We start from the raw sequence: 25,642 nt of genomic DNA, 5'->3' as shown, positions 1-25,642 counted from the left end.
TGTATGCATAAATATATAAATATATTTTAAAAAACGCTGTTGTCATGTTTCATATTCTCCAGTCTTTTTGATTGATATAAAAATAACCGCCGTCCTGCTGTGGTGCAGTAAAATCCTCATCGCTAAGGGAGAGACGCTAACACATAGTACCAGAACAGTGTTGACATATATCCACATGACCAAAAACTTTGTTTAGTACAATCCAGGTATCTTTAGAGGGATGCAGTGTTGACTTTTTTGTCCCGTCCGTCTCATTCCAGGCCAAACGTGCTGGTTTCCTCCACCGCAATCAGCAGTTTCTCATACAGCATGGTGTATGAAGGGTACGGAGGCAAGTCCAGCCGGTTAAAACAGGTGTGAGCCCTAAAACAGAGAGAGCAAATGAGAGTCTCTTAGAGAGTACCGAGAATCAAGAACTGAAGGGGGTACCTGAAGCTCATACCATATGTTCAATTTTTTTCTCACTTTGACAAACACATATGAGGATTCAGGACATCCACACAAAGAGGGATCTATCAAATGAATACATATTTCTATGCATGCAAACCAATTCCTTTGGTGCCATGTTTTCGGTTTGTATATTTTTCCTCCTGGTTTCAGTTTCATCCTAAACTTCTGGCACCACCCTCATCGCTTCTGGCACTAGCCTCAGCCTCATTTACAACAGGACAGCTGTATCTATCTTCTAAAGTAACTTAAGTCAGTAACTCAATCAGTTTATACAGAACCCCTATTAATACGTTTTGGACTGCTAGTGATAATGAGGGGACAGTAAAATCTCACGAAAGCCACTCAAGTATGCAAACTAAAAAAGTGGTCGGAAGATCACTGCCTATGTAGACCCCATAACATTTATACATACATACATTCTTGAATTATCTAAAGTCATGGCCATGTATGGCAACAGACCTATGATCACCAAATGAGTTGGGACCCTTTAACTTGTTGGCTCCAAAGAAAACTTGGAAATGCTTTAAATGCTCCTGTCTGGAGTTTTTGACCCCTAGTAGTGTAGCATTTTGTCTAGGCATGGATTTTTACTTTGTAGATCTTGAAGACTAAAATGCACACACGGATGGCATGATGCACAATACTACCACAACAATGCAATATTTTTCTTAAATATGGATGAAAAAGTAGTTATGATAATTCCCTGTTTCAAAAGGTATAGTGTCCCTTTACTCTCTGAACTGTATCAAACACACACACCCACACACTTCTACAAACCCACTATCGCCCAAACTCTTATAATTATTGGACCAGAGTATAACTGCTGATGCTGAAGCTTCTAATGTCCACAAAGTCAACCTCTGGCTCTTTTCCCCGCTCTGCAGTGAAACCTGAGCCCTGCTCTGTTTCTGCTGAGCACATTCCCCCTTTTTTTTCTGCTGTCTGCCAAATTAGTGTCCTACTCTAAGGTCAGACGAATATACCTTACACAATATTAGATGTACTTGCACTACAGAGGTGGGATATCACCAAAATAGCTCTGAAAGCCGAGCTGGTGTATTGTAGAGAACAGATGTGGCCAAGATCAGAGCATTTACAGTTTGTAAAGCTGCAGATGCCAGTAATGAAAGAACATATATTGCCGATAATGAGCTCTTTAAGGATAATTCAGGTCAAACCGCAACAATTAACTATTTAAATGATCAATGAATCGAGTAATGAATTTCTGTCAATTAAGCAAAATCAAAAACATTAGATGCTTATCTCAATATCCCATAGACACATGCATGCCTTTGACTTTAGGGAACAAACTAATGAGAGCAGGACAGTGTGAACATCAGGGAAACAGGGTCAGATACCTCGGTAGTGATGTGACTTTGCCCCACTTCTCGATGCAGAAGCGTCGTAGGCCGTTGGATCCCCGCAGTGCAGCAAAGCCTTCGTAGGGCACGCTGGAAGTCCCGGTGACAAACTGCAGCAGGCGGAGACGCTGCTCGTTGTTGAAGCGCTCCACAGCGGCCCAGAACCACCGCATCACTATGTGACCATCATGGTAACCTAGGAATCACAAATAAGGGTATTAATGAGAGATATCGGAAGAGACTCAGGGTAATGGATTTACATCGGCAAGTATTGAATAGTTTACAGACTCTTACTGTACGCAACAAAAATGTAAACATATATACAAACATATAAGCTAAATATAAAAATTTTGACTGCAAAAAAATCCTTGTTTTTATGTGGTACATAAACAGTATACTATATATAATTTTTCTAAAAAACTAATTCCATGAACTACCATTAATGTTGAACTAGTTCTGATGAGCCCATCTGGGATTTAGCAAGCATCTGGTTAGCTTAGCTTAGCAAAAAGACTGCATATATGAACGGAAGTGTAAAACTTTTGGACTCTGCAGGTATAAAAGGAGTGTGTAAAGGTTTTAGGAATGATTTTGTAAACACACACACCTCCTCTGTACTCAGTGTTACTCCTCCAGTCACCCAGGTCGATTTCTACTGTACCGGCGATAACCAGCTCAAGTTCCCGCGCATCAAACACTGACACCAGCCTGGAGTCAACCACCTGGGATCGTGAACAACACAAAAATGTTTCATCAGCCTTTAGGTGTGCTTACACTTACACGTGTTATATATAATCTTATAAACCCAATAATCTGATACTATATCGAATAAAATGTATTATATTTTTAAGCAATTACTTGAAGCCTTTAACATAATATTAATGTGTTTCACTGTGTATTATGAATAAGGACTTGTTATTTTAATCCTAGGCATTGTTTAAAATAGGATTCCCAACTAGTGTTTAGCTCCTAATAATGTTGCTAGAGTCATTTCATGGTGTCATGTACCATCTGACAGCTGTGTTGTTTACCTCATAGAAGCCTCTGACCAGTGCCTCAGTCTGCTGCACCACTCCTCTCTCCACCCTCCACTTGGCCATTCGCTCTATATAGTCCTTCTTGTTTTTTTCAGTCACCTGAATGTGGGAGCCGCCCGACTTCAGCTCTCGCTCTGTTACCTGGCAACACAGGAAGTGCTCGGTCCAGTTAACAGTGTAATTAATCAGAACAGTATAATAAAGCTTTACAGTACACTGTGGTTAGACAGTAGATAGATGTTATGGTATGACAATACTGTGTGTATACTAAAGGAAAAAGAGATCTGCATGCACAGCAGATGATATGCATGTGATTGACATTGTAAATATCTGGCTGATGTTGTCATATACAATGACTCCAGAAGCACACATGCTGACCTGGCCAAACACCTCCTCGTTGACAGTAAAGGTGAGGTCCAGGATGTCAGTGATGTCATTGTCCTTCATCCACTGCAGAGACTGGTGGAACTCCTCGTCCAGGTACTCCAGATCAGACAGGTCTGTTGCCCTGAAGGACAAAAAATAAAAAGCTCACTTAGCAACCATCAAAACCATAAAGTGCCAGTCTGCTAATCAGATAGCTCTGGAAGTTTCATTTCATCCTTCCTGAAAGTAACTGAAATGGACAAATACATATCTTCAGTGCTCAGTACACAGAAAAGATAATCAGCATATGGAATACATGCAATTTAGTTTATAGTTTTAACCTCTTAAACAATTAAATAAAACATGTTAGAAGTTTTGCTAAGTGTGAGTGTGTACTTACAGTCTGAGCAGGGCCTTGTAGAAGGGTCTGGTGAAGAAAGCATCCAGCAGGTACTGATGGATCAGAGCCAGGCCCAGGATACGACCGCTGAAACGGAACCTGGACATACACACACACACACATAGAGGGAACACAAGAGGCAATAATAAAATCCGTTAAACAAAATTCTGACATTGTCACATGACCAGGTAAAATGAGCCCGCTGGAAAAAAAAAACAGTATTCTCCAAGTTACGTTCTATCATTTGAAATATAACTTTTGATGTCAATGCTTTGCTGCTAAAGTGACTGATTTTCTGAAGTGATGTATTCCATATTGGCGACTGTCAGAAAAACAAGGAAAGACAGTCTCTCTCCAGTAAAAGACATTCACCCTGAGGAGAAGGAGTCAAATACATGTCAGTCTTAAAATGAATCTTAAGGCAGTCAGTATACTTTGAGCTCCATTGGCTTATTAGAGCTGTATGTTCAGTGATCAATATTTCAATCTCTGATCACGTAGCTTGAATTTCAATTAAGCTATGTACTTGAGGTACACAGTACATGTAAGTAGTTTTATATTTCTTTCTTTAATAGAGTGACATTGTCAACTGTAATCCGCCAGCATTTTGAGATTGTCAATGCATCTGACTAATTAGTTTCCTTAAATTTTCAATTTAAAAAATCACTGTGATTTGCACGACATGCATTAAAGGTAGACAGTCAAAACTGAAGCAGGCATATTACCCTGCAGTTATTTGGTATCTGTCTCTCCCTGTATAAAACTAGGGCACCCTGGCACTTCTGAAACTTGGCAACGGTAGCATTGGCCTGTACAGTAATGCATCCGTGTATCCCAGCACTGTGGGATACAATCATTTCAGTGTGCTTGTGTTGTGTGATTGTATTGCAAAGCTTACCATTCCAGATGGTTCTCAACAAATGCTGACATGGGGCTGATTTGAACGGTGTAAGTATCGTTAGCTGAGTATTCAAACAGCCCGTAGTATGGATTAAACAACTCCTGAGACAAGAGGAAGAAGAACTCTCTGGATGGGCCGCTGTAGTCCAACCTGAAGAGACAAGAAGACAGAGATATTTTACACTTTCTTTTAAGTGTTCTATAACTCTAAATAAATAATGTTTCAAAGATCAATTGAAGCCATTATGGATAGGTCGTTGACAGAAGAACTGACTTAACATACATAATAATACATTTGTAATGGGGATGTGTTAGCAAATCGTTGCCTCACTGGATCCGCCTGTTGTTTGGTGCTGGCCAGGTAGTGTACAGTGGTTTTTTGGTTGTGTGTGTGTGTGTGTGTGTGTGAGTGTCTCACCCTTCCTCTCCCAGGAAAGTGACATAGAGTTTGTTCCTCTGCAGCTCTTTGCGGGAGTACGCCATCACCTGGTTAAAGGTTCCCTCCAGCAAGTGTTCTCGTCTGATCAGCAACCTACAGCAAGCGGGATAAGATTTGTTTTCAACATCTGGGTTTAAATTAAGCGTCACAGCCTTATCAACAGCTGCAGGAATACAATTCTGGTGGTGCAATGGTTAATTCTTAAAAGTATTTTAATCTAAAGTAATTCTCAGCTGGATTTTAAATTTCTAGCTCACAACAGTCTGTAGACATTGCCTCACTTTCCTCAATGGAATCTATGGCTCTGTCACTTCACTCAAAGCACAGTGAACATATACTCGAACATACGACTTTACTGTTTTAATATAACATATGTAATAACACAATGCATTTAGTATTATACATACACTATTGGACTATAATCTTATTTATGTTAAGATGGGAGAAAGCAGCGTGAGCTGTGTCAGAACTATACAGTATTAGGACTGTCAATAATTCCACTTTTATATTGTTTGTACAATAAGTTGCCTTATAAGTGTAATTTGTCTTACTTGATCTTGCCTGGTCCCTGGCCGTATCCCTTGGCTTCTAATTTCCTGTAGAAGTTTCTCAGTTTGGCTTCAAAATCTCTGCGGTAAGGAGCAGGAGCCCTGGCCCTCTGCAAGCCTACAAACACACGTAACACAAATACAAATAAAATCAAGATTTTTTTAGTCTGTTGTTCAGAGGTGGGGAGTTCAATGTTCAATGGGGTGGACTTTATGTTTCAATAACTAGGAGGGCCCAACCTAGATGTGAGGTTTTATTAATGTCTATAAGAGACAAAACATGTCAAAAGTAACTGAGGCCTTGATTTTGTGAGGCTTTAAAGCTCTTGAGTAAAGCTTTTAACATAAGATGTAATAATTTCTGTTAACCGGTGGTGGCAGAAATACCAAGATCCTTTACGTAAGTTAAAAAAAAAAGCCAAAACACTGCTTCTAAAATATTGCCTTACAAAAGGACAGTGGTATTATCATCAACATGATCATTTATAATGGTTTTATTGAAAGGATTATATTATTCAATGATTTGAGTATCTTTATCGATGAGTAAAAGCAGTATTTTATTGTTGCAGTTTGTCAAGCCAAAGCCAGTTTGCACTACTTTATACTGTATATTGTTGGTTAGTTCAAAACACAAGTATGATGTTTTAACTTGAAATATTAAAAAAATTCCAGGTAAATTCAGTGGTGGAAATTAGATTATGAGTAGAACACTTAAAGCTACTGTGAGGAACTTTTGGTTTATGTTGATTTTGGCGCCACCTCTGGACAAAGCCGTACCTCTTATCTCTTTGCTGATTTTGTCCTGTACATGCTGTTCTGCACAAGTCGTGGTTTATAACAAAAAAATGTAATCCTGCTTTCTTTAACAGTCATATGTATCACACACTAAATGTTTGCCCTGGAAAATGTAAACAAAGGCAGTGTGCAGTTAATAGCTTCATCTGACACCTACCCCCCGCCAGCAGTTTCAGGCATTAAAAATAACTATATAAATATAATAATCAATCTTATTGCTGGTGGTCTGTTTGCTTTTGTAGGTCATATAGAGTAATGATAATTAATTTCAGCATGTTTCATAACCAGCAAAAAACTCCTCACAGGAGCTTTAATAAGTTAATAAATAACTAGAGTTGTCAATTTCAATTAAACTGTATATCACACTGGGGAGAACACTTCAAAATTATCAATACAGCACCACAGTTTCATTGTCTTATAAAATAAGACCTTACGGAATAAGATCAAATAAAAATTTTAACGTCAATATGAACTGAGTGGCCTCTGAAGGATCTTTCTTACATTGAGGCTGACTGATGTAGAGCAGTTCAGCTGAGTTCACAACATTTCTCACTCTGTTTATGTCACAAAAACAATGGCACAACTAATGAATGAAGTACTATTACAAGCCAGGCTTCTCTGCTGTGACCCAGTTTCTCTTTATAGAACCTCCCATCAAAAACATGCATACCCAAATAGACAAACACACACATACACTTGTGGCAGGCTTGAGGATTACTGTGGCTCATTAAGATAACATTAGTGAACCTTTTGCACAGCACAGCAGGCTCTGTCAAACTGCAATAATTACTGTTATGGGGTTTCTCTGTGTGTCTGTGTGTTTGTGTGTGCAAGAGTGTGCTAGATAAATATGTATCTTCACTGTTACCAGGGCTCCAGAGGGTTTCCACTTTACATGCAAATGTGAGTATGTGCACACTTATTACTGTGACTTCCCTGACATAAAGAATTCAATTATATAAAGTAATAATGTCTCCTATTATTGCTTGCTTTGTTGCCTGCTTTGCAAAAAGCAGTACAGTAGTGGGCCAAGCTGAACAGGTAACAGAAAAACATAGTTGTCACACCGCGGTGAGGGGTGTCTCGTCTTGGGATTTTTTGTCTTGTGAATTTCATGTTTTATTTTGAAAAGTAACTCTCCTCTCGTTTCAGGTCACTTGCCCTTCCTCTTGTGTCACCGGTCTGACGTCTCCCCTGATCCCTGATTGTTTCCACCTGTTTCCCATTACCCTCATGTGCCTTATAGTCCGCGTCTCCCTTTGTCCTGTGCCAGAGTATCTCGTTTGTTCGTGTGCCTCCAGCCCCATGATCACAGTACTTGTCTCGTTCTTGTCCTCAGCGTCTAAGTTAGTATTCGATTTCCCTTGTCTCCTCTTAACTAGAGTGATTTTGTGTTGTAATCTTTTCAGAGCAGTGTTTAAGCTAGCCTTGTTTTGTAACCTTTTTTTCCCTCTGTAGGAGTGGTTTTGTTTTCATAGTTTTTTCAGAAAGAGTGTAGCCTAAATTTATAGCCTTTATACCCTCCCTCCGTTTGGAGTGCTTTTTGTTATTAAATTTTCATAGTTAATATTCCTCGTCAGAGTAGATCAGTTTTCAGCCTTTTTGTTTCCTCCCTTTGGAGTGATTTTCTGTTGCGTTTTGAATTTTACTTTTTCCTGTTCCTTATTTCTCAGATAGTCTAGAGTTGATAGCCTTTTTTCTTGTCACTCTGGTTTAAGAGTTGAATAGTGGATTTTCAGAATAAAAGCCTGCTTGATCTGCGCAAACCTCTGCATCTGAGTCCACTTTTTAGTCCAGGCCTGACAATAGTAATGTCAAATAACTCTTTTTTGATTATTAAAAGCCTAAAGCAGCATTCTCCATGTATAAAAGTTTAACATTTTAAATGCATGGCAAAGTTGCAATCAAGCAAACTACATTAAAATGTCTTCATTTTTTTGTTTCCTTAAAGACCAGCCCCAGTCATGTTTTAAGACATATTAAATGCTCTGCTTGAAATAATAAATTGTGTCTGATATGTTTTTTCTGCAAAATATGTTTAATTACCTTTTAAGAATCCTCCCAAGGCATCTCCTCCTTCTCCCTCATTAAAAAATCCCCTATCTTCATAGTCCCCGCTATGTAAATATCCAACCGCCCCCCTCCGTCATGAAAACAAAACACGTCTCTGCCATCGTTTAGTAGCAACTTGTTGAAACTTAGCTAGCTTGAAATTTAGTAATTAGTAGTAGTAACATTAACATTAGTAGTAAGTAGTGAGATTGCAAAAATTACGATGATGGGTACAGCATCGCCGAAGTGGTTGCCATAGGTTGCACATAATGATATACATAGCATCACCCCGTCCATTAACGCGATTGGCTCCTTAGGTTTGTGACGTCTCAAACATGCCAATCTGAAAACGTGTTGTTCAACCTGTCCTTGGTACACTGCAGTTTAAAAGCCCTGATATGTCTTGTAGCACACAAAAAACACCTCATGGAAATGTTTATAAGATTAAAATTTCTTTAAAATAGCAAATATTGAAATTAGGATGATTTGACCGTAACTAATTCACATTTTCATCAAAAAACTAACACTCAAAATCAGGTATTAAAATCATTATGAATTTCAGGCCATAATTAAATAAATGACAAATAATGAAAGGACATATATTCAACCCTTTGCCTTTAAAGCTGAAAGAATGTTTTTGATTATGAAATACATTTTCTATGCAACATTAAATTCCAAATCATCTTGTTCAAAGAAGACTCCTCTTAGGGCAGGCCCAAAGGACTGTTTATATTTGAAAAGCTGCCTGTTAGCTTGTATCAGCACTCTAAGCACGGGGCCATGTCCACGCCCCCAAGCTGTGATTGGACTGTTAACTGTTTTTCATTTTTGCACCAAGACCGTGCTTTCGTCTTAAAAAATATCTCACTCATACCTCCTTATAAAAGCTAGTGCTTTGTGTATAGTATTGGCAGGTCTATGCTGCTCTCTGTTGGACAACGCTGAAATGTAATACACCTCTTCGCTGTGAGTTTTGTTCTGAATTTAAAAGGAATACACAAAGTAAATTGTATTTCACTGTGTTACATTTTTTTGGTAGTTTAAATCTCCATTATTTTATTACAATCTCTAGAGAATTTTACAGGGTGCTGTGAAAAAGCCCCCTGTTGTAAGGCATGTTTTGTGAAGGGGGAGTATTCAAGGAAAATAATTTGGTACCTGAAACTTGTCGCCTTCTACAATAACAAATCTCTATAACATCAGTATCACGTCCAGGAATGTCACCCTATTTAGAAAAAGAAATCATTTGTGATTGTCAGGCTGGAGGACGTACCAGGAGAGTTCTGTGGTGAGGAGACGGGTGAACAGCGAGGAGAGAAGCTGAAGCCCGGGTGGATGGGGTGAGGCGGAACATAGGACATGATTTCCTCTTCATATAGACTACAGGAAGAAGACAGGAAAGCAGAGCAGACATTAGAGTATATCCCTGTTTAAGAACAGAGATGTTGTTGGTGGTTTATTTTGTTGTTTACCTTAAGAGGATGACAAGGTCTGCATCACATGACAGCTTCTCCACCCCCTGTGTGCCTTCTGTCCGTATGTAGTGGATTTTCTCCCTGAAAAGTCAACAGGAAAGGACTCTTCCTTATATATACTGGCTTAAATTCAAATAAAGTTTTAAAAAATATATGAAACACTTTTCCATCCAACTACCACTGAACAACAATGATAACAGCCTCAGCAAAGACACAATAAATAGTAACATTCTTTGAAAAATACCCACATAAATTGATCAAATTGGGCTGTTAAAGCAGCACATTATCATCAGAGTGAAGCTTCAGACATTACGCACAGGAAACCTCACTAAATACATACATCTGGACAGTAACAATATAAATTGACGTAGACTTAGATTTTTAATCTAAGAAAGAAGCGCACCTCAGTGCATGGTTTCTGCTAAGACTGGGCTGTCGCTCCTGCAACATGTCAAATATGTTCGGTTGTCGTAGGAATGCCACTATCTTGTCATTGTAGGCTAGAAGAGAAAGAGAGACAGAAGCCATCAGACATGAACACAGCTTGAGTCTTAGAAAAGGCCATTAGATAGCACTAATCAAAGTTAAAATAATGTGTAATATAAAGTTCATCAAATTAAGGGTGAGATATTGCCTATGATTGTGCCTACATGGAGCGGTCAGTTGTTGTGAGTCACCGTGATGTTGGCTTCGTATTGCGGCTACCAGGCTGTTGCCAGGTCTGGCCATCAGAGAAGCCCCGCGACTCCTGGACACATCAGAGGCCTGGGAACAAACAAAAACAGGACACTGAGAAACTGGAACATTCTGAGACTATATCCCCCTTCCTCTCCCCACAAAGTGCAATGGATGATGTGAACAGGAAGTATAATGTTGCCCCTGTGGGGTAACATATATGCCCTGCCATATTTATTTACATTTCAGCAAAAAGGAAAAGTTAAAAGAGTGCCAAAATAACTATTAGCAGTTCCTGTATGTGGTGTACTTAGTTGTACAGATGATCAGTGGATTACTTTAACACTAAGGACAACTTAAAAAAACATAATGACTCCCAGGCAAGTTAATTATTAATATAAGTTATTATTAGTAACTGTCTTTTAAGATATACTGTATGACTTCAATAAACACGTGGGCATGTGGCTTAGTACCACAAAAGCACATAGAGAGCATCTCCAACTCTTTAAATGATGCTGCTTTTTCCAATGATTTTCCAAAAGGCAAAGGAGAAAAGGAACAAACTTCAGCTGTTCTAGAGCCGTCTGTGTGTATACCTCTCCAGCGCTGTAGCTGCGTAGTCTCTGCAGGTGTTGTCTGTGGGCAAGGTGCCCGGGCAGCCGGCCGTTCTGCAGAGGGATGCGAGGGTCGATGAAGGTCGTGGCTCGACTGTTGTGGTCCACAAAGAAAGACTGAGGGACACAAAACAGAGGGCTGAAATTGTACAGTATGTACGTGTAATATTTATTTAAACTAATCTTCTGATATTGTCTCTTTGTGAATATAATTTTTCTATAACCATAAATGAAGTTTTCTTTTTCTTTGTCTCTTCCTTTAAACCCTTTATACACCCATAGGCAAATCGATATATGTAAAAAAATGCACACACATTGACACGCTCGTATAACACAGGTCTACACTCAATCTCACACTCAGATTTCCAGTGGAGAAGTCAGTCAGACTGTTTCAAGAAGTACTATTTACACCCGATGTCCTTCTGTTATAGCCTTTTTTTCTATTTCCCCAAGTTCAGTCATCTTTTTCTCTGTTGGTTTCATACAACAGTGCCTAAAGCTCCGCTTTGGTGACATTTTCGCGAATAAAATCTGCCCTCAAAAAGAGTTCGGTGAATCTGACTTGAAACTCTCAAACAAGTGAACCAAACGGAAAAAAGTAAAATAGGTTCAGGATACGAATATGGAGATGCTCTCGCATGAGGCCCAATATCTAGTTATTTAAGTATTTTAATGTCTAACCTTTGCATTTGAAAGTGTGTGTGTATTTACTGGTACACAGTAAATACAATACACAGTATGTAACGTAATCTACAAATAATGGTGTTCACAATGCTTAAAACTACATAATCAAACTGCAGACCATAATTATTAGTCCTCAGTGTTTGTCCTAGGATCATTCTGCTGGGGAAGCATTTCCTGTTATGACACAGTGCTGTCTGTCACGTACCAACATCCTTCCCCTCCAACAGATCCATTTAAAGGTCATCCTACATACAGCATGTAAGCTACCTTGCCCTGGGGATCAGTCTTGATCTCCCAGCCTCGGGGCAGCTCCAGCTGAGTGTCTGCAAACTTGTTGAGGAAAACCACCAAGTCCCGGTTGTGTTGGTAGCGTTCAAAGTTCCTGGCATCCCGACGCACCTTCAGGATCATGTGTTTCACACAGCTGCTGCTGGTGAACATCCGGTAGGCTGCCTGGAATGACAATTTCATCAGGTTTACTTTACATTTCATAAAGTTAATTGGGCACTGTGTTAATAGTGTGCAGCAGGATATACTGATATATTGGTCTAATCCTAATCTTTATGTAGACTATTAAAATAAAACAGACAAGCAAAAAGTATGAAGTCCTAATTTACCTCAGAATACTGCAATGTTGTAGGTGCATGCTAGTGTGTGTATTCGGACCCCAGGAAGATTAGCACTCACATTGGTGTGCTGCTAATGGGGATCCTAAATAAACAATAAACAATATCTCTTACATAGTTACTGTGCAGCACAGTGAAGAATTCTGGGTGTGTGATGAACTTGACGGCAGGTGATTGGAGGAGATTGCTGATCTTCTGATGATTGACAGGGGAGGCGGGGCCTGCAGACAGACAACAGGTGAATTACTTACTTTGTACAATATTAAAACCAGTTCAGTTGTGGCATTCATAAGAACAAACACAATCCACAACTCTACAGTACACTACAGGAATGATCTCTTTCGTCTGTCCCTAAACTGACATGAAGAAGCAGCCACTTCAATCTGTGACGAGGCTCTGTACCTGTTGGAGGAGAATCTGACTCAGTCTCTGTACTGCCACTCCGCTCTAACCTCGGACCCCCACCATCCTCCTCTGTAGCCATGGTCCTCTGGATGTTCTGGTACCTGCAGGAACAAGTCATCCTCTTATAGGAGTATGAAGATAAAGACACTGCACTATTGTCAATACTTATTCAGTGTTTTTGTCAAATGTTATTGTATCATTAAATTCATCATGAGCATTTTCTTTGGAATATGTATTGCGCTGTACTTCTTTACACAAAACCTGCTACACAATCAAGAAGATGGAGTTTTGAGTTTCCTTTGCAGTCACCAGATGTCAGCATAACCCCACTTTTAGAGCTGTATCCAGCTCACAATACACTTATATCTTCTGCCTCTCCACTGCAGCATTACAGCACTTTTCAGTTCCAAATGATTGTTTTGTGACAAAGACGCACAAAACCATTATAATGAGATTTACAGTAAGACTTTTTTGTAGCACCTACTCCTACTAATTAATCAATTTTTATTGGCAATTAGGTATTGGTATTCAGGTGTGTGTGTAAATAGCATGTTGTATTGGGCAGTTAAATATGTCCTGTGATGTTAAAAAAGATTCCCATTTCATATTTATTTCATCACTAGCTCCCTGCTTACAATTTACAGAAACATTTTGACCCATTAATGGAAATTATGTGCATGTGTATGTTAGCTAGTCTTTGTTAAGCTTTGTTGTCCTTGTTCTGGCAAAACGTCTTCAAACGTCTTCTTGGGACAAGATCCTTACAGTTATAACAACAGTATTTTTCATATTATAATTATGTATTTTTCTAATTTCTAATTACATTTTCTAATTATCTTATTTTTAATTTTTTATCACACAGTGCATTAAAAGCACAACAAAACTTGGATGATACATTTGAGTGTTAAAACTCCTAAATGTTGTTTCAGTAAGAATAAGAACCATTAACTTCTTATTCTTAGAGACACACAATGTGATACTGCTTATAAATACTGCAAACACATGCCCATGATGATATAGACTGAAGTATTTACTTAACAGTAAATATTAAAAGGTGGCAGCCATCAGTGTCTGAGTCTGCTTCTTAAAAAGGCGTTTTAAGAAGCGTTTGCTCATTGATAGATTAATGTCCAGCCTCTAATTTATACTACGAAGACTTCTGTGAGTGTCAGGAGATAATTTCAGTTGTAGTTGCAGTATAAATAAAAAATGATTGATTTAACTGATTGATTGATTTTAAACAAATGTCAAGGATACGCCATGAAGGAGAAGATGAATGGATACATTTCTCCAAAATATTTTTTACAGAGTAGTTGCATTTGCAGGCTGTTTGACAACACTGGTTTATTACAAGAGTGTCCAATAATCATTCCAGTTGGAGCTCTCTTCTTGCATTTCAGTCTAACCTCCTGTTGAGTTGTTCCATCTGCTGCGTGGATCCAGAGCGGGGGATGCCGTGGTTACACTTGCCGCCGTGGCTCGGTCTCTGCCAGGTTGTGGTCCGGTTTACGTGGTCCACATAGAAAACCCTGCCATGGCTGTCAATACGAGCTTCCCAGTCTGTGGTTCAAGAGAGATGGGGAGACTTAGACACAGCGTGTTTTAGTGAAATTATCGGCCAACCTCAGCAGATTTATAAAGTAAATATATGACTTAAATAGCATACAAATCCTTACTTTCGTAATCACTCACTCGAAGTTTCAGTATCCCCACCATATATTCTAAATCTTTCTGCTTTGAACACCATCCACTCACACAGACTGAGAGAGAGAGAGAAGAAGGGTGGTACGGCCTTTTCCCACTGCTTTGATGCTGCACATCATAAACACCAAAACTGAGTGGATAACTAATCCCCTCATGCATGGTCTGATGCCTGCATTGGAGATCACTCACACTTTCAGATCTTTTTCTGACAAGCTGATTGGTGGTAGGATTGAAGAATATAAGCTTATCTCTCCACTCTGTAGAAAAAATACTAAGATCATAAATAAACTGTGGGAATACAGCTACTACCAGTGTGAGCATGCCTCTAACACTGTTTGTGTCCACCACTGGGAAATCTGTAAATAAGATGCAAGATCAATTTCAGACAGATTCTGAAGTATTACACAACTTCCAATTCAAGAAAAATATACAGTCCAACACAAGTTAAAAGTTTAAGGATACACAACTCCCTTTTCTTCAGATCATCATTATCACGCTCTAAACAAAGTTGTTGTGCCAACCTGTTTGCCAACTTACACATCCAGCGGATACAATGAATCATGAACATTTCACCTGATAACTGCTGAAAGTCCAATATTCACTCTCGTATGCTGTAAAATCAAATGAACAGAGTAATGTTTAACTGTTCTTGAAAGCAAGAGAAAAAGTTCTCCATAATACATTTCTAAGTAAAATCATTTGTGAAATTGTCAGCACACTATTGACACTATATTGACTTGGAACAACTCATTTTCAGAATTTAATGGTGAACTCTAATTTCAACCTTATCATGTAAATGCAATACCTTTTGCCATGGATGTGAAATTACACAACAGAAGTGGAATTAGTAGAATTAGCAGGTAACATAACAAAAAGATGCATCCTGTTTACCTAATATTCCACATTATATATATAAAATAAACACATTTCACTTAGCTGCAGTTCTCCGCTCTGTTGACATGCAGGATAAAGCAGGTGGGAGCTGCTATAAGATAGTAATTGATTATGTGAAGTTCAATCACATCAACCCCTACTCTACCCAGCTATTTAGACTAACATCCCCTAACCAAAAGGAAAATAACCCTCCCCTTACTCTGAACTTTTCCACCTAATATTTTTTAACAAAAACTAATTCACACAAGACACTATTGGGAGTCATGTATAGTGTGACAGCCCTCTTGACTTCCTGTGTGGGCTGTCTTTCCCTTTTCAGGAGAGAAACAGGAAGTGCACTTAATCAATTACTATCACCTGTGTCTGCTGCTCTCTAAATTATATAAGTTGCTGGATTCAGCCAGTCTCTCTCTCTCTCCCTCTCCATATGATTTGTTGTTGGGTTAGATTGTTGTTTTAGTTAATTTTCTTTATTCACCACACTTCACTTGACACTCATCCAACTTGCAACACATTACTGAAGTTACTGACTTACATTCTTAGCATCATCATAATTTAATTGATACTTAATTATAAATAAATCTTTAGTTCAACGTGTGTGGTCCTCTCCTCTTTGTCCTTCCCTGTAGTCAGGCAGTGACAATAGACAAAGTTACAAATGACATACAGCAACAGCAAAAGTACAAAAACTAATATTCATGTAGACCTCTTTTTGGAGTACAACACTGACAACAGTTAACACTTTTCTAAATGCTGCATGCTATAACTATAATTTCTGTTAATTGTTGTCGCCTGCCTGTTTTAAGGAGATTTGATTTCTTGTAATGAAATGTATTTATAGAAAGTAGAAACAAAACCCGGTGGGAATTGGAAAGCTGTTGTTGTTGTGGCTGTCTGAAATAGGATTGCCGTTTGGACCAACATTTGAATGTGAGAGACAAGCAGTTTCTCTCAGCTCTGACTAACTGCTAAAGGAGGAGGAGAAAGATGAAGGCTGCCCCTCAGGAAAGAAAAACCCTCTGCTGGTTGTCACGACTCACTCTCTGCTCCCACACACACACACACACACACACACACACACACACACACACACACACACACACACACGTGTGCGAACAGCTGCTTTTTTGCCTGTCCCCACCATAATTAGGGAGTTCCTATTGTTGCTTTTTAACTGTGCTTTGTGTCATCGTGGTTTGAGTCAGGTGATAGTGTGATCTAATTGTGACACCCACCTTTTCAGCTTCGTATCTAATAAAATGAGGCAGTGATTGTGTTCAGGCTTTGTTCTCGTGATCATAAAAAACAAAAAAACATGCAGCTGACTGTCACTGGTTCTATATTTTCACAAAATTGACCTTTGACTGAGCTCCACATACTTACAAGTGAAGGGGGAATAAACTTTAAATTATGTTTGATTCAATTCTGTTGATCAATATTAGTGCTATCCACAAATGATGTGGCATTTCTTGTAAAGATAGATGGTCTGTTTGTCTATTTTAAATCCTTTTACATTTAAAGTCTATGGATTGGTAGACTGATCAGACTACCCCTCACATTATAAAGTGTATTAAGTAATGCAAAGGTTTGAGGGTCTGACACGGTCGTATTATTCTTTGTCTTACCAGTATGACAAGTTGTAGCCATTTAAATGCGATGGAAAGAGATACTGTTGTTCATAAAGGAAGAGTAGGTCACACTGAATCGAAAAGTATGTGTCATTTCTGCATTTTCAGATGTGATTGAGTTATGACTCTTAGAAGAAGTGTGATTTTTGCAGGTGCAAACCATTGCCGTTATTGCATCTTTGAGCTGACAGTGTTAGTCCTTCCAAATCCCCCTTGCAACTTTCCACTAGACCCTAGGGATCTAGAGAGCAGATCGGTACCGAATCATCTTTGACAAACAGAGGGAATTTCAATGACAACTTTTGATTTTGCATTAACATGGCCACATTTAAGAATGTAGTTATTTATGTTGGGCAGAAAAAGCTGCAAAGCAACTGGCTCTATAAGTTTGGGCTCATTCCAAGAGTGCTACTCTCTTTTGAGTCTGTTGCTTACTATTAATTCATATTCTGCTATACTTCTCCCAGTTAGTTTTATATTCTTTGGATGCAACCAACCAACGCTGCAAGGGAAAACAACATGTAGTAAAAAGTAAGCATATAAACAAAAACAATGTGATGCATCTATTGGCACAACACTGTGAGGTTTCCAAATTGAAGAAAAAGCTTATTAGTTGTATTTTTTAAAGTGAGCTAAGGGAATCAATATCGGTGGTTATGCACAGGAAAGCAGCTAGGCTGGCTATGTCAACATAAAAAAATCTAATCTTTTGTTGTTCCAGGATGAGCTAAGAGTGGGATTTATGTTATTAGAGGCTTTGGTATATGTCTCTGTCATGGCCGAATGTTACTCTACCTGGCAACCCCACTGTGATAACAAGGTGTCAGGAAGCTGCACATAGTCTCTTTGCATGGCTGTTGTTTGCCAAAAAAGAGTTCAAGCATCTAACGTTCCCTTACAGTACAAACTTTATTTTTCTGTTGTGGTGCATTGATTAAACATATAGGCACATTTTTGAGGGTTATAAACTGGTGCTATATAACCAACTATAAAATGTATTGAAAAAGTTTGTATGTAAGGGACACAGTCTGCTTTTAAGGGAATCTCAGTTGGATGATGATGTAACAGCTAAGTGGAGTACCGGTCTTCCAGCAGATGACCTTCCTGCTTTAAATCAGCGAAGACCAGTGAGCCATCCAACATCCAATACTGAGTGAAGATCCAACCATGAACCAAGCAGCAAAGAGCAGAATAAAGCTGTACATCTAAACCTAAAGAGGTGTGCAAGAGGGGAGGATGAGATGATGATGGAAAACACAAAGGAGATAGAAAATGTGTAGCATAAACAAACAAGGCAGCATGCACTTGATTGAAACACACAAACAAACCAAGGTGTGGGGATGTGACTCCAGAGTAAGACTGGGATGTGTTGGATCTTACTTGGAGGTAAGGCTGGGTCAGTGGCAGCAGGAAAATGGTTTAGGTCATGGCCGGGTCGCAGGACTGGAAGATGGCCAACAGGAGGGGAGAAGTCTGAGCCTACAGGACATCAGAGAGACAGTGGGGTGTGAATTACCATAAGGATGGGGGTATACTTTACTATCTGTCGGACTTGACATCACACACATGTGATGCGGAAACTGCATATTTTTACTTAACGGTCTAATTCCAGCATAGTATCCTCAGAAATTATTTTCACATTGGGCGGTTTTTGTAGTGCATGACATTTGTCCTGCAGGCAAAGCTAAATGCAAAAATGCATAATTTATAGTGCCTTTTGGTGTTGCTCAGGGAAGCTAACTTGGTCCTCTGCCTTTTGCTTTGAACATGCCTCCTGTTGGTAATGTTATCAGAGAACATTAGGTACATTTCCACAGCTATGCTGATGACACCCAGCAGTATATTGCTTTGGAGGCTAATTATGACTTAACGATCTGACATTTAACAAATTCATGGGCTGCATTAAAGAGGTGGCTGGAGATAATGTTTCCTTAATTAAACAGTTAAAAAACATGAAATCTATTACTGGGTCCACAAACAAGAAGAGAAATCGCTCTTTCCAAACTTCACCAAGGTCACCACAGCAGCTTTGACTTATATTCTAAGTAATATTGCCATTTGGCTCACAAAAAATATGGCCAAAATATGTTCATGCATTTATTTCAAGTAGATATGACTATTGTTTTGCATTTTTCACTAGTCTTCTTTATAAATATTTTATAATCCTTCACAGCTTCTGATCCTCTGGAGCCAGTTTTCTAAACACAAACTATAGCACAAAATGGAAAAGTGGAAACTCACCCTTTTTTTAACACTGCTCCAAACCATAGAACTTAATACCTTGGTGTCTATAATAGATGCAAACTCTGTTACTATTGTTTAAATGACAGTTAAAAACAGTTTTATTTAAGTAGTCCTTTAAATATCTGTCACTCTTACTTTCTATTTTTCTTTTTTTGAGTACTTTTTGTTCCACATTTTCCATATAATCAACAGTTTTTAGCATGTATCTTTTTATGATATTTGGTGCCTGCATTTAATTATATTGAACAGCACTTCAGGATACTCCTGAACTACTCCTTCAGGAAAGATGCTTAATGAATAAAATGTACTCTTATTTTATAAATACTTTTACGGCAGTGTGGTGGACATTAGGGTGTTGACGTCAGGTAGTACATGGACTTGTAGTGAATCGAATACATCATGCCTTCGTATTCATGGTGTTCCCTAAGTTTTTGTCAGTTAACATTTTTTTCCCCACCATAACCAAAACCTTTCCCTTACCCCCCTTTAAGAGTTCAATTTTCCTAGCCTTAACCATGATTTATTCATTAACCACAACACCTACCTATTCTTAAAACAGTGAAAATGTATAACCACTGCAAACACATTGACATTTTACAGAGTTTTGCAGAATAGTCTGTTATCAATGTGTGTCTTTTGAATTGATTGGTAATTCAGAGTGATCGACAGTCTCCGGATACGTCCCTTTGGAACTCGTCTCTAACGGCGTATCCATCTTCATTTAAAATGCTAATTGTGACTGAATACACAAGCCGGATGAGGGAAAATGTGTCCTAATGCTAAGTCGAAATACACATAATATGCTTTGAGAAGGGAAGGTGGTAAAAACAGCTGGAGTCATCCTGGTGGAAATGTATGCCAGTCAATGCTCTGATATTAATGAGGATGCCTTCCTCCACTGGGTAGAAACATTATTGCCAAGGCAGAAACATGCTTGTAGCATTGGAAAATGTCTTCAGCATGAGTAAATTCATCATTGCAAAAGCGGAAAGATAATTGTAACCACAGCAGGTAGATATGTGGAACAAAAATCACAACAGGGAGAAGAGCCATTGCCAAGAGTAGACATGTGTTTAGCATAATCTCTGCGCAAAACATGCCCATCAGGAAAAAAAAACCCCAAAGATTTTTATGTTTTTAAGCCAAAAAGCCAAAGTAATGTTTGACAACAATATCTGGTTAATATTTCCTGCAACATGACTTCAGCTACATACCATGAAGAAGTACTAACTCACCACCAACCCCTTCCACACCCAGCCAAAATGAGAACTTAGCACTGTATGGAAAGAACATAGTCAACTAAATTGCATGTAAGTACTGTGTGTAAATCCATAGTCAAAGTGGGATTGTTCAAATCATCAGGATATGTCTAGATGAAGGGCATAGTATGATCACCAGTTTGTCAAGTTTGTAGATCGTCTTAAGAAGAAGACCTTGGGTAGGTTGTATTTTAAACACTGGCATCTGAGGTAAGTCCAGCCGTCTGCAAGCTACTAACACAATCCTGTTGTTAATGGGCAATTAAATAATAATTGTTTAACCTGTTTTAAGGTCAGAAAATGTTCCTTACCACAGGTGAGCCTCCAGCAATTTCAGCCAACTTTCATTTATATTGATCAAAGCAGCTTCTATAATTCTTTACTGGAAAAGAACCATAAAAAAGTTGGAAGACCAAAGAAAAAATTTGGACCCGAAAACACGCAGATACTGATTCCTGCAGGCCTAATATCAACACATGATTCTTTGTTAGGCATAAAAGGTAGAGAGGTAATTTGAAGTGGAATTTTTATTATTAAATTACGGACAACCTCTGGACAATCTCTGCTATATAACAATTTACTGATTCACATGTTTGTCTAGTTCTGGATTATTCAAGGAAATGGTAGTAACCAAAGGACTGAAGCTATTAATAGGACCTAGGATATATCAGATGGCTTATCTGATATATCCTAGGTGTGTATATGGATATGGAGTATCGAAATGGCATTAACAACAAAAAGGGTTGAAAAACGAACTTGTGTTTTAAGGTTCACAAAAAACATGTTTTAAAGGTGGGTTTAAAGATCAATTCTTGAAATTAGGGAACATTTATCATCATTATTTTCTAGGTTGAATATGACTGTGAGGAATGTAAGAGCTGTGAGAAACCAAAGTTGGCTGCTTTTTATGAATCTAATTATGATAATTTGACAAATACATGGAGCAAATCAAAGGAAATTGGAGTTACTAAACTGCCTCTGCATATTGTAATGTTTCATTACTCGACTTCAGAGGAAGACATTTTAATTTGCATTTCATTTATAGATGATCATCTTATTTATACTGCCTTCTGTATCAGATTTTTTTTTGTTTTTTTTGCTAAAGATTTAGATGAGCTGATATACCGTATATATATAATAATGAAAATGACTTCAATTAAAGTAATGCATGTGAAACCAGGAAGAAACTTTGCATCAGTAAACAACTCAGGCTTTGTAATAGTAATTTAGATAGAGACATTCTATAAATATTTCATGACTTCAGCATAGAGCTATAAGTCACTCCTGTTTGTCATGCAGAGCTGCTGTCCAGCACAGACCCACAGGGCCGACCCAAAACTCCAACAATTGAAACCAAAAATAACACTTACACAATGACTCTCTGCAGGTATCTGGAAATAGCTGCAGCTCTGCACTTACCACAGCATTACTCAGACACCTCCTTGTTCATTTTGCCGCATTTTGGTCTTCCACCATGATTACGTCACGGTAGTTCAGACTCCTAGCTGGTCTTCCTTACACCCACATGTAAAATAATTTTCATCCACGATACAAAAAATGCCTTAAACTAAACACAGCAGCTACAGTGTTTCACACTTGAGAGGAGATATTTGAATTAGGGAGAATGCATCACATTTGTGTTACAGTAGAGAGATGTAGAGAAACTATGAAGCAGAGGATGAAATCTGGACAATTATAATTCCTCAAAAAAACACTGAAAATGTCCTTTATATTAATGAATAGTTGGTTTATCAACAATATATTAAGGGCTTCCCCTGAATACTCATTGTAGTGATCAAAATGTAAATCACCCAAAGAGCCCTTTCTGTAATAAATGATTAAAAACAACTGGACCAGTTTAATGTGTAAACCTCCTGATAATAAGCACAACATTTATTTTGAAAACAGGAGTATGTCCTGGTGTGTTTGGAAAGGAACAGGAGGTGGGAAAGAGAAGAAAATCATTTCAAAGAACAAACCTGGCAGGGAGTCTGGCAGTGCGCTGATTGCATTTCTGAGGAGGGAATTTCATTTTGTTTCTGCAAAACTCTGTTTGTGAATGTGTGTGCGTGTGTGTGTGTGTGTGTGTGTGTGTGCGTGTGTGTGTGCGTGTGTGCATGTGTGTGACCTACTTTTCCGACAGTCTATTACAGCCGACATGTAAATTGTACAAATACAGTATAAAACATGAAAAAGAATCCAGGGAAACAAGGTCAGTCTAATTTGACTGCAGGCAATAAGAAGCAGCTAAACCAAAGGTAGTTAAATTTTACAGTCATTCTTTTCGACTGGAATTGTAAAGTTAACTTTTTTAATTAGATTATTTTTATTTTTTCACTTATGTTTTAAAAAAGGTACAAATGTTGCCAAAGTAATCTGCTCTGTTTCCACACACATATGATCATGTGTTCCTCAGTATTACCTTATTTCCCTTGAAGCTCTTTTCACACATGAAATATTGAACATTTCTGTTTTCATCTATCGGTTAAATGTTAATGGCCTTAGGGCTTCGAACATAGGTCTCCATTAATTAATGACCTTTACGTGCACAAGGGATCCTCCCTCCCCCTCAGAGTGTTCCCTGATACATTTTCTAATCATTATTTATTTAACTGATGAAATAAATCTGCTGCCTTTTTTTACACAGTGTGAAAGCACACAGGCACAGTTAAACTTAACAAAGGGCATATCCTCTAATAAAGGCTTTCCTAAAGGCAGGTGGTATCCCCTTTACCATGACAGCGTATGGTAAATTCAGGGTTATGCATATTTCCATCAGCAAAACCACATGGTAAACCACCCTGTTGCTCCTAATTTCTCTTTTTTAACACAAAAATATTATAATGATTCTCACAGCTTCTACTTTGCTGTTTTTGAGTCTCTGTTAATTACTTTTAAACTTTAAACTTTCTGCAGATTTTTCAAATTAAAAGTTACAAGGACAGTGAGGAATTATGCCATTTATGTCACGAAATTACTTTTAAACAAAGTGTTGCATGTGAAATATCTGAAACTAATTTCAATGTTTAAGCTTAACTAATTCCACACTGTGTAATAGTTCTGTGGCAGTGCTAGAGAAAGGTCTGGATGAAACCATAACAATTCCCAGTAAGGGGAAGAAAACGCTTGAGGTTGTTTGTATTTCTTTCAGCCAATTAAAGTCGCAAAACTAGCTTTGGTACCTTCCAAAACAAGTGTTGGAAGGGACTTTAATTGGCAGATCATTTGCAGATGGGGAGGCGAGCCCGAAATATCAAAGCAGACTTGCCTTATGGCACGCTCCAAATCTTTTTCAAAACTAAACTCAGCGTGTAGGTGACAGGTATTGTGAAATTGGTAACAGGCAGACAATTATGGCAGCCAATGGCAAGCTTAAACACAGAGTCAACATCCTGTGAGCTACCTTAAGAGAGATTTGACTGATGGAATTGCTAAATCTGTCAAGATTAAGAGTACACCTGTAGGAAGGATATAGGAACAAGGAAAAGAAGACTTTCCCTGCCCTTTAAGTTAATAAAAGGTCCCGATTTGAGAACTTGTCATAATTCCTATTTATACACATGCTGTTATGGAGCCTGTTGTGTGACACTGGAATGATTAATGAAGAAGGTTATAAATCATAATTAATTAATTAATTAATTGATCGATTAAAGAACCACATTGTAGCTTGATTAATTAAATGGATCTTTCGGCCCTTCTTTGATTGTTGACACTGCAGACAGAGAGAAGAAGTAAAGGTTTGGAGAGAAGGGGGATATGATATGCAACAACATCCCTGGGTTGAATTGCACTGATGTTACAGATATAAGGCTTTCGTCTTAACCATTATGCTGCCAGAACAGCCTTCAAAAGCTATTTTCAAAAGGCTTCAAAATGTAAATGTCGTAATGTAAAAGTTTATACCTGCCTTTCATATCCATATTACAATATGTACGAATTGGTCATGCACTCTTCCCTGCACTTATGTCATCAAACACAATAGCAAGAAAGACTACAACAGATGGTAAGGGCTGCAAAAAACTCTATCAGGAAACAAGCAGGAAATATCAGTGCAGATCCATCACAGCTACCTGTTCCTACTTCTCCCCTCTGGTAGGCACTACATAGCACTGCACGCCAAAATGAGCAGACACAACAACAGTTTCTTTCCTCAGGCTGTCACCCTGATGAACAGTTAACACTAGTCACACATTGTCTGGAACAAGAGCTCTGGAATAACACTGTCACACCAACATTCATTGTACTTATAAATTATATTATTATTTCTAATTGTTTGGCTACATCCTGTTTTTATTAAGTCAATGTCAGACACAAATCTATGCTTGTTGTATACTATTACTTCAGCCACTGTAATATATAGCAGAGGATAATGACAAACGCTATTAAGTATTAACACAGACTCAAGCTTAGACTCAAGCATATAAACAACAAGCAGGTCATGTTGTAGCTCACCAGAGTTGTTCCTATCACTGGGCCCCGCCACAGCTGGCTCTCCCTGCTCTCCTCTGCTGGCCTCCTTCCACCTCCCTGTCCTCCTCTCGCCTCCTACCCCGCCCATCTCCTGGCCCTCTGGCCCGAGGTTGGTGTCAGGTACTGACTCGAACGCGCTCTCCTCTTCCTCATCTTCGTCCTGGGAGGAGAACACAGTGCTGCCGGAGAGTCTGTTGCTGTCTACTGAGGAGAGGCGGGTGTGGCTGCAGAAGCGGCTTCTCCCCTCGTAGCCTGAGTTGCTGTAGCATGATGTGCTGTAACAGGAAGTGCTGTAGCAGGAGGTACTGTAGCAGGAAGTGTCGCAAAACTCGCACTCGTTCTCACCCGGGTGTCTGTGGGTGCTCCCGACTCCTCTCCTTCCTCCGTTACTGGAATCTCCCTCCTCGCTCTCAAGGCAGGATGGTGAGATCCTCCTGATCGCTGCATGTCCTCCTCCCAACCCTTCACCTTCCAGGAGCTGGTTGAGCTCAGAGAGGCGTTCGATGGAGAGGCTGCGGGGTAGGGAGCGGCGGCAGCAGGGGCCCGGACATTCAGGGACCTAAAGGAAAATATGAAGAAAAGTGAGGTGATCATAAAGTCGGTAGGCTTTATCCTG

At 38.9% G+C, this 25,642-nt stretch overlaps 1 protein-coding gene across 1 annotated transcript in view; it reads right to left on the bottom strand.

Annotated features, from left to right (window-relative positions):
* Positions 1–251: 251 nt before the first annotated feature.
* The window catches only part of LOC138595732 (E3 ubiquitin-protein ligase HECW1), a 64,710-nt gene continuing 39,319 nt past the window's right edge, over positions 252–25,642 (bottom strand). Inside the window, exons 10-29 of the mRNA XM_069667123.1 lie at positions 25,027–25,585; positions 18,434–18,532; positions 14,234–14,387; positions 12,825–12,928; positions 12,537–12,643; positions 12,064–12,249; positions 11,095–11,229; positions 10,474–10,588; positions 10,227–10,323; positions 9,821–9,904; positions 9,622–9,728; positions 5,505–5,619; positions 4,933–5,046; positions 4,513–4,665; positions 3,615–3,713; positions 3,227–3,356; positions 2,843–2,989; positions 2,419–2,533; positions 1,809–2,007; positions 252–363 (exon numbers count right to left, since the gene is read on the bottom strand). Coding sequence (XP_069523224.1) covers positions 252–363; positions 1,809–2,007; positions 2,419–2,533; positions 2,843–2,989; positions 3,227–3,356; positions 3,615–3,713; positions 4,513–4,665; positions 4,933–5,046; positions 5,505–5,619; positions 9,622–9,728; positions 9,821–9,904; positions 10,227–10,323; positions 10,474–10,588; positions 11,095–11,229; positions 12,064–12,249; positions 12,537–12,643; positions 12,825–12,928; positions 14,234–14,387; positions 18,434–18,532; positions 25,027–25,585 — 2,931 coding nt within the window. The remainder of the gene's footprint in view (positions 364–1,808; positions 2,008–2,418; positions 2,534–2,842; positions 2,990–3,226; positions 3,357–3,614; positions 3,714–4,512; positions 4,666–4,932; positions 5,047–5,504; positions 5,620–9,621; positions 9,729–9,820; positions 9,905–10,226; positions 10,324–10,473; positions 10,589–11,094; positions 11,230–12,063; positions 12,250–12,536; positions 12,644–12,824; positions 12,929–14,233; positions 14,388–18,433; positions 18,533–25,026; positions 25,586–25,642) is intronic.

Source organism: Semicossyphus pulcher, unplaced genomic scaffold (genome assembly GCF_022749685.1).
Source record: "Semicossyphus pulcher isolate SPU_LCO1_2020_fin unplaced genomic scaffold, fSemPul1.0.p SCAF_18, whole genome shotgun sequence".
NCBI lineage: Eukaryota > Metazoa > Chordata > Actinopteri > Labriformes > Labridae > Semicossyphus > Semicossyphus pulcher.
The sequence above is the reverse complement of the archived record's forward strand: the minus strand, read 5'-3'. Positions and strand labels throughout refer to the sequence as shown.